At 36.3% G+C, this 14,484-nt stretch overlaps 2 protein-coding genes across 5 annotated transcripts in view; both read right to left on the bottom strand.

Moving 5' to 3' along the window:
• LOC127510680 (gastrula zinc finger protein XlCGF8.2DB-like) overlaps positions 1 to 14,484 on the bottom strand; it is a 220,351-nt gene that overhangs the window by 197,069 nt on the left and 8,798 nt on the right. The window lies entirely within an intron of this gene.
• Positions 205 to 7,027, bottom strand: LOC127510654 (gastrula zinc finger protein XlCGF57.1-like). 2 transcript variants are annotated; one of them, XM_051890509.1, is made up of 3 exons: positions 6,940 to 7,027; positions 6,221 to 6,355; positions 205 to 1,693 (listed from the first exon to the last, which is right to left on the bottom strand). In XM_051890509.1, exons 2-3 carry the CDS (start codon positions 6,303 to 6,305, stop codon positions 597 to 599), a joined length of 1,182 nt encoding a protein of 393 aa, XP_051746469.1. In that variant the 5' UTR covers positions 6,306 to 6,355; positions 6,940 to 7,027; the 3' UTR covers positions 205 to 596. The 2 variants fall into 2 exon arrangements, with proteins under 2 accessions (XP_051746469.1, XP_051746470.1); XM_051890510.1 differs by lacking the exon at positions 6,940 to 7,027 and adding an exon at positions 6,777 to 6,919.

Below are 14,484 nucleotides of genomic sequence, written 5' to 3'. Positions count from 1 at the left end.
GTTCTTCTAAGCTATCTGGTATGCTAAGGAGACGAAACTGATCAGGAAGATTATTGATAAAGCAATCTTTAGTGGTAGAAGTGATAGTTCTACCATATTTGTGGCAGGGAGGCAGTTTTGCAGCTTTGGCTAAATGTAGTACACACGAGACTCGACAATGATCTGAGATGTCATTGCTCTGCTGCAGAATAATAATGTAGTGGATTGTTTATTTTATGTCTTTTTATTTATAATTTTCATTACATTGTGCAATTTGACAGCAAGATGGAAGTTTATTCAAACAAAATTAATTTCAGATACATACTGAAGGATTTGAATGGATAGATATTAAATATATACATCTATAAATACATCTATAATTTTCTGGGGCTATTTTAAATGGCAGAGCCAGGAAAACTTTTAAACTCTTCACAATCAAATAAATAAATAAATAAAATAAGATAAAAAAAAAAAAAAAAAAAAAAGAGTCTCACATATAAACGACTTAGATGTACCTTTATGTGTGATGACAAAACATTTTTTATTACACTTATCACAATTAAGTGAGTGAATCTGCAGGTGATTTTTGAAATTGTTCAGTTTTTTTTTTACCTCCGTCACACTGAAGAACACTGCGATTTCTTTCCAGAATGAGTTTGCATGTGACGTTTCAACTCTGTGTGATACGTGAAACTCTTCTCACACTGAAGACACGTGAAAGGCTTCTCTCCAGTGTGAAGCCTCATGTGAGTCTTTAAGTTCGCTTTAACTGTGAAACTCTTTTCACACTGAGGGCATGAGAAAGGCTTCTCTCCAGTGTGAACTCTCATGTGAGTCTTTAGGTTTCCTTCAACTGTGAAACTCATTCCACACTGACGGCAGGTGAAAGGCTTCTCTCCGGTGTGAACTCTCATGTGAATCTTGAGGATTGCTTTGTTTGAGCAAGTCTGTCCACAGTGATGACACATGACACAAGGTTTCTCTCCAATGTGAGTTATTACATGCTTCTTAAGGAGATTGCTGTCTGTGAAACTCAGTCCACATTGATGACACATAAAACAGTCCTCTCTTGAGTGAATCTTCATGTGGCAATCAAGGTTTACTTTACGTTTGAACCTCTTTCCACACTGATCACATGTGAAAGGCTTCTCTCCAGTGTGAATTCTCATGTGGACTTTAAGACTTCCTTGATGTGTAAAACTGTTTCCACACTGAGAGCATACATAAGGTTTCTCTCCAGTGTGAATTCTCATGTGGACATTAACCGTTCCTTTATGTGTAAAACTCTTTCCACACTGTTGACAGGTGTAAGGGCTCTCTCCAGAGTGAACTCTCATGTGGACTTTAAGACTTCCTTTTCCAGTGAAACTCTTTTCACACTGAGTGCATGTGTAAGGTTTCTCTCCAGTGTGAATTAGCATATGTTTTTTAAGGTTTCCCTTTTCAGTGAAACCTTTTCCACACTGTTGGCAGGAGAAAGGCTTCTCTCCATTGTGAATTCTCATGTGGACTTTAAGGTTTCCATGGTGATTAAAACTCTTTCCGCACTGAAAGCAGGTGAAACTTCTAGGTCCTAGCTTTTGAGCTCTTTTTTGTGAGGAAGTCTTTTCAGTCTGGGAACAACCAAAAGATTTTTCTCCAGTTATAAAATCATGATGTTCCTCTTCCTTTACATCATTCAGATCTTCACTCTCCTCTTTCAGTGGCATCAGGTCTAAGGTGGAAAAAAGATGGATACAAGTTTAAGCCCATTTTAAATGGCACAAAATAACAGACATCAAAACATTTAGACCACTTATTGTCAATGTTTTTGGGCCAGCTAAAAAAAAATTGTAGGCTATATCTAATTTTTTTAAAAAATTGTAATGTTTCCAAACTTTTGAAAGGGTACTGCAATTGTAAGGCTTTTATTTGCAACATACACTACAAAACCCCAGTGTAACATATATTATGCAGTGTTATATTTTAGGCAATGACGTGGGTGGAGTGACAGCTGATGTTGGTCTGACAGAGTCAATGATTTCCTTCCTGTTTGTGCTTGAAAAAGCAAGCACAATTCCATCGATTTGTACAACAGATGAAGGAAACAGTGACATTAACACACATTAACCTGTGCCAGCAGAATGCCAGTTGCAGTCTTCAACTGGAGCAAGGTTGTTGCTTTTTATTTAATATTTCATTTGTTTCAGAGAATTATTTTAAAAGTAAATCTTTAAAAAGCAGCTGGGGTTTTCCCATGCGTCCCCATATACATTTACTGTACTTCTACTAGTTTTTAGTTTATAAATGTGACATTCTACCAGAAACATTATCTGTCCTTGAATTGTTACAGTAAATAAAAAGTATTTCATCCAAAAGTGTCTAAAACTGACTGATGGTTGATTTCTGTGAGTTGTTCTGTAAGGGTATATGCCATTCAGTAGGTTCTCAGATATTTTTTCTTTATTAAAAATTTAAAATTACCAATCCTGTCCTTAGCCAAATTGGAGCTACAGCTTTCATAGTTTTGTTATGCTAAAAACTGTTATTTAGAAAAAGAAAAAAAACTCCATCATTAACAAGTTTAAGTTGCTATGATTCACATCAATTGATTAGAAACATGAAATTATACATAAATTCTACAAATAAATACTATTTTACAACTGTCCCCATGTTTTCGGTCAGTATTGTTGCATTTACATAAAATGTGTGCAATACGCCTTTAAGGGTATGACTTTGAGGTGAAGCTGACACTGATCAAGGGTGAGTTCTGTCATTGAATTGTTACTGAAAGGTTACTGAAATTCCTTGCTCGCATTTTAACAGTTTTTATGCTAGCAGGCTGAGTAATGGCAGTTTAAAATGGCTGACCGTCAGGCCCTGTCACATCCCTGTGTGACACAGCCTTACAAATGAATCACATTGTTTTTTTTTTATTACCATTATTGCATATATGTATTTAACGCATGGCATAGTAAAACATTAATTGAATAAATAGACATTACACTGTAAATTTGAAACTTTTTATGCTCAGACAAATTAATTGAATTTTGTACCCTCTTTTACCTAGGCCTATGTAGCACTGCTTTTGAGGTTGCACTTTGTATATTAATGACATTTCAATACATAGATATAATTGTCATTTATATTAGTAATGATGACTGTAATTATTCCAATTCATACAGACTGCAGTCCATGTAGTGCAGCTGTGAGACAAAGGCAATGTGGGGCACGAATAAATGATTTTAAATTGATGCGTTACAAATGTTTGCATCAAATATGATAAACATGGAAGCTCGAACAAGTGTGTGAAAGGTGTTGATATATTGATTACTAATGGTTTGTTCATGATTAACCATTTAGTTTTTTCAAGGAGAACTATGATGCATTTCTTGCATATCATCAAAATGAAAGAAAATGGATTTGATCTTGCTGCATGACCAGAACATCAAGAAGTGCTATACAGGTCCGACTTTTTTTCATAAGTCTCAAGACTTATTAGGTCTCCACACAAGTTTAAAGAATTTTGTAAATCAAAATTTGAGATGACTGAACCTGTACATACACAAAGAGACTCAAGTGGTAACAAAACTGGAAGTTACTCTTACGTTACTATTTGTGAGGTATTAAAGAAATACTGTTCTCATGAGGACATTTGGAAACAAATACAAACTGAGCTGAACATAGAAAAAGATGAACACATTTTAAATGATTATCAATATGACTTCATTTAAAAAAAAAAAAAAAAAAAAAAAAAAAAAAAACTTTTGCAGGTGACCTACAAGGCCTAAGGCTACATTTTTATTAAGATGAATTTGAAGTATGTTATCCTCTGGGGTGTAAACAAAAACAAGCTAAAACTTTGTGCAATTTACTATACCATTGGAAATTTTATTTATTTATTTAGCTTTACTTGTCCGCTATACACGGTTTAATTTAAATAGTTTGTGCCATTCGGCTTGACCACCGCCTCACTATGTGTTATGCCAAGCACATTTTTGTGAAGGATGACGTTTTACATGGATATTAGAGTGTGAGAAAAGTACAAAACACCCAAATACATCGCGAATATGGAAACATTTGGATTCGTGCCAAATGAGAGAGGTAAGCTACATGAGCCCAGTGCGGGTTTCTGTTTAAGTTTCGCTTTAAACAAATTCGTTTTGGCTTGATGTTTATATAGCTTAAATTTAACAGACTTGTTGTGGAGTGAGGGAAACTAAAACAGCCTATAGTGTTTATAATGTTTGTAAACATTTCACTTTATTTACTGGTATTTTATATTAATGTAATAATAAAATGTGACTTGTACTAGGGCTGGGCGATATGACGATATTATCGTATATCGACGATGTCTTGCAAGTATCGCGATGTCGATAATAAAAGTCACTTACAGACGATAATCGGCAAAAAAAAAAAAATACAAATTTATTTAACATAGTCCCGTAGTTACCATTCACATATATTTATTCACATGCAATAGCATAAATGAAATATTTTGTAGCCTATAGTAGCTACTTAATAGGGTTAGGAATAGAAAATCTATTCTGGAATCACATTTACTTAAATCCATGAATTGAATAGGCCTAGGCTACTCTTCATGAAATTAACATTTTGATTTTGCTTATTAATGTATTTTTATTTTTAAAATATTCAAGCGCGAGATGAAGCAGACAACACTTCTGTAGGCCCCGCGCCGCACACATTCCAGAGTGCGCACAGAGAGCCGCCTCATAGGTTATTTCGTGGACAAATAAACAGAAAATTATGTATTCCCGTAAGCAGTTTTGTCACGCATGTGTGTGTAACAGACTATATTGGATTTGTGTATTGACATCAACCTAGGCCTAGCCACGGCACTAATAATGTTCATTTCTGTTTAAACCGACAAGATTGTTAAATTAGAATTAAAAGGCTAAATTAAATTAGAATGGATAGCCTAAATGTCTATGACTCATTAAAAATAAAATTTGTTTTCCAGTGGTTTTGTTTTACACGCACAAACAGAAAAGGATTCACATCATGCACCTGCAGCGCAAAATAAACTCATATAGCCTAAATAAAAGGAATAAATACACAAAATATATTCACTTAAACAATTAACAGATTAGCAAAATGAAATCGATTTATTTTTTTGCGACGCTCTCCACACAAACACGTTCAAAAGGAAACTAAGACGGAAGAAAGCGGTACCTGTTTCCTTTATTTTACAAAAACAAAATGTTTTGTTTTTATTGTGAGTGTACACAGATATAATTAAACTCTTTACAGTTTATGTATGACCAAAAATGAGTATTTTAAGTTTTCACTGGTGTAAGGAAGCAGTTCAAGTGATCATGCCGGCGCCTCGCGCACACGTCAATAGCACTGCTTGACATCGCAGCCTGTTCATTATCAAAATAAATGAAATATGAAATTCACAAACAACATTTGTAATTATTTTTCCAAATAAATAATGATTTTTTTTAATTTTTAATTTTGTTATAAGAGGCCTGTAAGGACACATCGGAGCTCTAAAACATGAGACAAAAATAACCTTTCCGTTTTTTGGTCATGCAGAACGAATCAAATTGTTTTGAATCGCTTTTAAACAAATAACAAATATATTATAGCTTAACTACAAGTTTAAAAAAAAAAAACAGCGCTACGCGTTAAAATGAAATAAATTAAACGTATCATCATGAAATGTGTCCCGATGTTTCTTTTTCATTTTTTTGAAAGCACAAACTAAGAAAAGAAAAACAAACTTTTAATTAAATTAAGTTTATGCTTATTGATTTGCAGACTATTGTCAGATAAAGTGCAAACAAAATGATGTGTGTTTACAGTGTGTGTCGGCCAAGTTGTCTCCGATGGGGGCAGGGCTCGAGTAGATGATATTATCGGATATCGATAAAATATTTTTTACATATCGCCCAGCCCTAACTTGTACACAACTTATCTTTTTTTTTTCCCCCTCTCTCAAAAGCTCAATTATATTTGTGCAGCATATTTTTTTAACATGCAGCAAACGTTTACAAAATATTTGAAAAATTTACTTTTTAAACCATTTAACCGATAGTATTAATCATTCAAAATTCTTACTGTCGGTTAACCGGTTCATTATTAGCATCCCCACTGTCCACATGAGGCGACCCGCTCAATGTCAAATGAAATTACTTTAATTTGGACACTCATTTGACATTCTTCAAAAATATTCATTTCTGTAGAGCTGGACATTTTAATAAGATCAAATGAGTTCAGCTTTGAGAATGAAACCAACCTGTTTGTACTTCAGTATCTTCTTGTTTCACACTGAATGTTTCTTCAATCTTCATTTCTTCAATCTCCTCTTTAATAAACTCCATCTTTATAATAGTACATCACATGGGTCTCAGCTGCTTCACCAGGAGTTTTTCTGTGTGTTTGGAAAATCAGTCATGATTAAGAAGAGAATAATTAACAGAATTATTAACAATTAAATCTCTGGGTGTGTCAGAGTTAATCGCTCATAAAAACTGGTACTACACGTTAATAAAAGTACATCAATTATACAGTAGCACATTCAGTACATTTACACATTTATGCTTTACATTTATTGATTTGTAGGTTATATTTAATATATTAAAACAAATATTTGCTATTGGTTTGTAAAAGTTGTCATTACAAATTTGTTTGTGTTCTCGTCTTGACCAGCATGATTTGATCACTGAATCGTTATGCAAAATATATGCTTAAATTGAGTTTTAAAAAGGCGTTTCTCCATCACTACTTGGCAGTGACTGAATTCGTGTTTACGAAAAACGGATTCAAGATATGAAGAGCGAAATGAGATGCACCTTTTCATGTGAGGATGCGCTTTAACCGCAATAAAATGTTCATCAATGTTAGATAAAGCATTATAATATTAAATTCGATAATAATTGATTCATCGCTTGTGAACGCTATACAATTGATTGAACAGTTATAGATTAAAACACTTAAATGGCTAAAAACACAAACCTTTCTTCAGCCGAGAAAAAAGACAACAGATACAGAAGCGCGACGCAGCCTTAAGGCGTCATATCTCCACATCAAAATAAAAGTCCTGTCCACACTCTCTCTCTCTCTCTCTCTCTCTCTATAAATATATAGTACACTGATGTGCTGAAATATTTTTAGAAACTATTAATAAGAGGTGATATTTTGTCTAAAAGGCAAAACTGTAATGTTTATGGGACATATACAAGTCAGTGTGTTTTTTCTAATATTAAAGGAATGAGGAAAAAGCACCAAGAGCATCACAGACAAAAACTGACCTCACTTACCATGATTTTACATTTGTGTTCACACACAAGAGATTCATTTAAATATTTTAAATGGCATCCATCCTTCTGCTGACTTTCTTTATTATTTAATTTTGACCAAAATATTGGATTAATAAATCTATTGACGTGCCTTTGTTAGAAAGTAAACACAGGTTCCATTTTGTTTCTGTTTGAAATCTTGTTTTTGTCTGGATTTAAGAATTTTTAGATATTTGGACTGGAAACAAGACAAAAATACTAAGTAAGAAAAGCATTTTTTGCAGCGTTTGAACAGTGTCATATGAATGTTACAAGGTTTTGTGTTTAAAATGTTTGCATTTTTTATTTTAATGCCGTTTTCAAAATTGCTATAAATTTCAGTTTAATTTTTATTAGATTAATTAATGAGTTTGTTAGTTTTAGTTTAGTATTTATTTTGTGAAAACATTTCTATTTAGTTTTATATATTTAGTTTTAGTTTAGTGACACCGGCTGAGTGCGTTCCCTCGAGATAACCACCGGACTTCAGTATGAAACAGCAGCGCTCTGCTAGCAAGAGACTCGCGGTGAATGATGCAGTGCGTAAACATGAGGAGCCACTTCTAAAACCTTTGCCTTGAGGCCCTTGTTTTTACCTACAATTGCACCATCAGTACATACACCAGCACAGTTATCCCATGAAAGTCGCATCTCTTTTAGTTTGGTGTCCTAGCTTGCTAAAAATGTCACTGCCTGTAGAAGTTCCCTCTAGCACTGAGCAGAAGAAAATTTCCTCATGCAGTTTTCCATCAAATGTGTATCTGATGAATGCCAGCAACAGAAGAATTAGACGCATCAGTAGATTCGTCGACCTGTAACGCACATTTCTTTCCATTTAACCTATCAATGTCTTTTGCAATATCATGAATATGGCAAGCTATCGTGTCATTCGACAATGGGACAGTCGTAAGCTCACTTGCCATTTTCTCACCATGCATAACCCGACACACAGCGGCGGGCTTTATCAAGGTTTCCCCGATCATGTGGGGCTTTTTGGGCTGCGCTATCAAGTATGCCACCTCATAAGATCCTGTCAGAGCATTAGCAGTAATTTGGGTTTGTTGTGCAAGTGTGCGTTTTTGAATTTGTAATTCCTTCTCTTTTCTGTGGAAAAAAGTCTATAGGTTTTTCAACACAAGTGGGGTGCCTTGTCTCCAAATGTCTCTGCATTTTTCCAGGCTTCATACTTTCATGGGCAAGCACTTCTGAACAGATTACACATTGAGGATGGTCCACGTCTTTGACAGTATAGCAGGTGAATCCATACTTTATGAATTCTTCTTGATATTTCCGATGTTTCCCTACATTGGTTAGACGGGGTCTTGCTCTTGTGTTTAGTAGAAGTACACGGTTCAGGTGACTCAGGCAGACTGTCCACAATTTCCTCAACATTATTCGTTTTGCGAATTACAAATGTATCCATTTTTGCAATTGTGGTCTTAACGAGCAGTTGCCGCGCCGTGGTACATACTGTATTACAAAATATTATTTAACATTTTTTTTAAAAAAAACATTTATTTATAATCTTCACTTCACTTTGATTCACTCGCGACCCCTTGAAATCATTCTGTGACCCTCAGTTAGAGGACCATTGGTCTATCTCGAAAAACACCTTGGACAAAGACACCACATGCCAGTTTTTAAGTCAGTCGGATTGACTGTTGTGTAGCTATAGCGGTTTTTTTTTTTTGATTGTTGACAATCAGACTCCAGAGAATCTTTCTGCACTGGTTTGGTTTCCAAGGTCTCTGAAAAAAGGTTTGGTAAAGTGATATTTATGTTCAGCTTGGAAATGTGATGAGTCGTTGGTTGTGCTGGCCTGCATTGCAGTGGGAAGAAAGGAGCTGAGGAGCTAGATTCCATTTAAAAAACGCCGAACTCTTGGAGCACAAAGTTCTTGTTTGGAACACACAGAGGAAAGAAGTCTTGCAGAACTTTCTTTGATTCTCTTTTAAAGCTTCAGAGTTACAAACTAACAACAACACAGTTACTCTGTCTCAAAGAGAACCTTTTAAAGTCTGTGTAGTCAATTCTGAGAGTTGTTTCTAAATGCATTATAAATATTACAAATGTATTGCTGAAACATGACAAAGACTGTGAACTATGTAGTACTGAAATGTGGAGTTAGACCGTTAAACAGTTTTTCACCAATTCTGTGTTCAGGATTTTTTAGGCGGGGCTAAAACGGTGGCTCGATGATGCACTGGAGCCCCCGAGCATGGCCCCCTAACACTAGCCTACATTTTGCTAGCTAGCCATGCCTTCGTCACACTTTCTCATGAGTGGGTGTGGTTTCAGCGTCGACAGCGGACACGCCCCCAGCGTTTGAGAGCAGAGAATTACATTAAAGCAGGCTCCTTTTGACCCTATGAAACGCCCATAGTTTTTTTGTTTGTTTGTTTTTTGCTACATCAAATTTGTAGTACCTCCCATCAATAATCGCAAAAGCTTTGTTACTTCTGATAAGAATAAAAGTTTAAGTTTTCAAATTCTGTCCATTTTATCATGAAATTCAAACAATAAATGGCGTTTTGACGCTCCTAAATGTGACGCGTCAGATCGCTGTAACGCCTCAGTTCAGGCGGCAGCTCGGAGCGCGAGTCTTTTCTTCCTCTTCAATACAAGTTATATCTCGAAAAACATGCATGAACATCAAAGGTATGTTGAAAGATATAGTACAACTTACCAGAATGTATCAGGTCTCATTGTAATCACTTTATTTCTGTTTCAATCGCAGAAAGACGTCAATTAAACAGCTTGTGAACAATGTAAATTTGCCATGAAGACAACAATTGCTTATGAAAACTGCCTTATGTGATACTAAGTTTAAACATTTCAGTTTTTATGAGTGTAATTATTATATGTGAAAATAAACAGCAGCTGAATATAATACCGCTGTTGTTAATTGTAACCTCTAATATTGTAGTGTACCGAATGAGAATTCCCTGTACAGTATAGAGGATTCCCAAACATTATTTGGGAGATTTTTTTTTTTCCTTAAGAAAAACCAAACTATAGGTTTCGGTATCAGCCGAAATCATTCTGAATTATCGGCTATCGGTATCGGCAGAGAAATTTAGTATCGGTGCATCCCTAGTTAATTCCCTCAGATACTGGTTCTCTCTCTATTATTTTTCTTGATTTTAGTGCCGCTTTTGACACTGTTAATCACAACCTTTTACTCAACCGTCTTGAAACTGTCTTTGGTGTTTCTGAGACTGTTTTAACCTGGTTTAGATCTTATCTCTCTGATCGTCGACAGTTTGTCTGTATGAGTGGTTTCAGGTCTGAGATGAGTTCTGTCCCTACAGGTGTCCCTCAGGGTTCAATTTTAGGCCCCTTAATTTTTAGCATTTTATGAATTAAAGTTTATTCATGTTTAAATTGTTTTAACTATCTTACAAATAAATAAATGATGAAATAAATGAAATTGTTCAACGATTCTTTTTTTCTTAAGTTTTTTTAAGCCCCATTTTACCTCCCCCACCCCACATGTAAAGGCTAGTTAACGGTAAATGTTGCTAATATAAATGTTAAAACCCTAAAAAAAAATGTCAAAAAGAAAGTGTGGAACTGGAAGTGACAGAAGTTTTTTAGTAAAGCAGCCATGCACAGTAAGTATCTTTGCTTAACACTAAACATATTATATTTAATTAAACGAATATAGGCATAATGTAGCTAATCATGTTTTTGGCGGCCACTGAAGTGCTGTGATTTAATACAAAACTGAATGAAAGGACTACGGACTTAAAGACTTGTGTGTGTGTGTGTATATATATATATATATATATATGTATTTTTTTTTTATATATATATATATATATATGTATATATATATATTTTTTTTTTTTATAATTGTGATGAGCGGGGCGGGGCGGGAGCTGTGAGGGAACAGCGCGAGGCCAGTGACGTAAGTGATAACGAGCGTCAGCTGCGCGTTGCACCGGTCTCGTATCTCTCACAGAGGAGCTCCGGAAGCATAAAAGGCCAAAGTAACACAGTTTATAGAAACGGGAAGGAGGAGGCGGGAACCGGCGAACGTTTAACAAACTTTAATAAAAGATAAACAAATACAAAATGAAATTAAAATGCCGGCAGTCCCTCAGAGCCGACTGCCGCCCACACAAACATAATAAAACATAACGTAAAATCCAGGCCTGGTCCTTTCTCGTCCTTCACTGTCGTCGCTCCTCCTTTTATACTTCCGGCAAAACTTAACTGTGGAGATCACAGAGCTGCAGCAATCAATCCAGCCAACTCCTTCAATAGAGTCAGGACAGCAGGCACCTGAAAAATACCCAACAACTGAACCATTTCAGCCTGATCCTAAACTCATTGAGGTTCAGAAGTTGGCAAACAAAACTCTTAGATTTCAGGACAGCTGGTTCAAGAGCTTGCCATGGCTGCACTACTACTCTGAACTTAAAGGGGTAGTGTGTTTTTACTGCATTAACTACATAACTACAGGAATTATGAGGCGACGTGAACGCACCTTTAGCTCCCAGCTGGGTCCAGTGGTCTGCAGCCTTTTTTATCAATATTTGTGATAGTACCTTGAGACATGGAGGGCCCAAAAACTTACATGCGGGGGCTCCAACCCGGAGCCCGCAGCATTGGTATGGTTTCAGCTGTGGTGAATCATAAACAGGGCATCAAGCGGCAGAACAGCAAAACTTACCATCAAGTGGACCCGTTGCAGAGATTAGGCTTCAGTTTGCAGCTGGTATTGTAGTGTCTTGACGCCCAGTATCTGCAGTCCTCGTAAGCAGGTTAGCCCCCAATGCTGTTGTCCTGGTCCAAGATTTTTTACTTCAGCAACAATGTTTATATTGTTGTTTATTTTTTTAATGGAAAAGGGAGCTCAGTCAGTTGACCCTCTCGTTACTTTGATATCAAAGCCATCTCTGTCTTCAAAGCTTAACACTTTTTTGAAAAAAGATAGCTGAATTGGTGTAGCTTTTTCCACGGCTTGTGCAAACGGCACATGCTTCTGTACCACATACTCCTGCTTCCACTAAATTTGTGTTAGATTTTATCCTGCTCTCGTCCTTAACTTTTACATTTTGTCCTGTGGAGACCTCTACCGCAGAGGGTGCACACAGGAAAAAGTGACGTCCTTTGACAGCTCTTTGGTCTTGCTCATGGTGGTGGAAAGGTTGTAATGGAAGATACAGATTCTGTGTAATCTCAGATGAATTTGGCAATGTTCATTTTTATAAAGACCTATGTATGTTTGTATGACATGTCGCTGACCATACATGTGGTGCTGAACACATGTGGTTCAGCTGTGTTCTTGTGCATTGAAATTCTTGTCAATCTTTGCCATCAATTAACCATATGAAAAGACTCATCAGTTTCTGATTTTAAAACACCTAGTGAATATACGATACTTGCATTTGCCTAAAACACTGTGGCTTAGCAGAGGTGGAAGCCGGGATCCTCTGTTAGATGGTGTGAAACAGATGTCGTCTCATAGATCTGAATTATCCAAACATTCAAGCTGTGGCATGACAACATCTCAGTCGATGCAGCACTAGCTTTCCTGTTCTGTAGGCATCGCTTAGCACTGCCGACATTTACACCACCAGCTATAAAATTGTTCTCTGTCTGTCTGACAGACATTTCTGCTTAGATGAAGGACCACCAACTAAACCTTGCAAAGATGGAACTGCTTGTGGTCTAGACCAACCCAACACTTCATCACAACCTCTCTAATCTAATAGGTTTGTCAACCATAACTCCTTCAAGGACAGCCAGGAACCTTGGAGTTGTGATTGATGATCATTTAAGCTTTACAGACCATATTGCTACAACGGCCCGTTCCTTCGGATTTGCCTTAAGTAAATATTAACATATTAAGTATATTAGGAAGATTACACCCTTCCTATCGGAGCATTCTACACAACTATCTATCCAGACTGGACTATTGTAATGCTCTCTTGGCAGGCCTTCCAGCATGTACTGTCAAGCCTATGCAACTGATCCAGAATGTGGCAGCAAGAGTGGTCTTTAAAGGGATAGTTCACCCAAAAATGAAAATTTGATGTTTATCTGCTTACCCCCAGGGCATCCAAGATGTAGGTGACTTTGTTTCTTCAGTAGAACACAAATGATGATTTTTAACTCCAACCGTTGTGGTCTGTCAGTCGTATAATGCTTGTCAATGGGAACTCCATCTATAAGAGTAAAAAAAAACATGCATAGACAAATCCAAATTAAACCCTGCGGCTCGTGACGACACATTAATGTCCTAAGACACGAAAAATGATATAAATACTGTTCAGTTTCTCGCACAAACCGAACAGTATTTATATCATTTTTTACCTCTAATACACCACTACGTCCAACTGCCTTGAGCATCCGGTTGGTGAAGTCTGAAAACGCGTTCTGATGATGGAAGTGATGTCTCGCGCTTATACTTAAATGAGTGCGAGAGATCACTTCCGTTGTCAGAGCGCATTCAGACCTCACACACCGGAGCTCAAGGCAGTTGGACATTTAGACGTAAAAAATATAAATACTGTTCGGTTTCTCGCACAAACCGATCGTTTCATGTCTTAGGACATCAATGTGTCGTCACGAGCCGCAGGGTTTAATTTGGATTTGTCTGTGCATGTTTTTTTTACTCTTATAAACGAAGTTCCCATTGACACGCATTATACGACTTACAGACCGCAACGGTTGGAGTTAAAAATCATCATTTGTGTTCTACTGAAGAAACAAAGTCACCTACATCTTGGATGCCCTGGGGGTAAGCAGATAAACATCAAATTTTCATTTTTGGGTGAACTATCCCTTTAATGAGCCAAAGAGAGCGCATGTCACACCTCTCTTCATCATTTTCAAAAAATGGCTTAAGACATCTTTTTTCGTCAACACTTGACCCATTAATATTAGCACTTTTTCTGTTTAAAAAAAAAAAAAAAAAAAAAAAATTGCTTCATGCACTTTGTTAGAATAACTGGGACTTGACACAGCACTTACAAATGAGAACAATAGAAGCAATCAACAAGACGGCAACAGTATGTAAGTTGCTTTGGATAAAGGTGTCTGCTAAATGATTAAATGTAAATGTTTGACTATGTACATGTATACAAAGTTAATTTGATTATGTAATTATTCGCATTTAGAGCTCAATATACCGTAGTCAACATTTGAAGTGGATCAAAACCTTTCATCAAAGTTGTTCTAAAACCTTCTTCTTAGGACAATTTAGTTCTTA

This window comes from Ctenopharyngodon idella, chromosome 4, assembly GCF_019924925.1.
Source record: "Ctenopharyngodon idella isolate HZGC_01 chromosome 4, HZGC01, whole genome shotgun sequence".
Lineage (NCBI taxonomy): Eukaryota > Metazoa > Chordata > Actinopteri > Cypriniformes > Xenocyprididae > Ctenopharyngodon > Ctenopharyngodon idella.
This window is presented reverse-complemented; position numbering and strand designations above follow the sequence as displayed.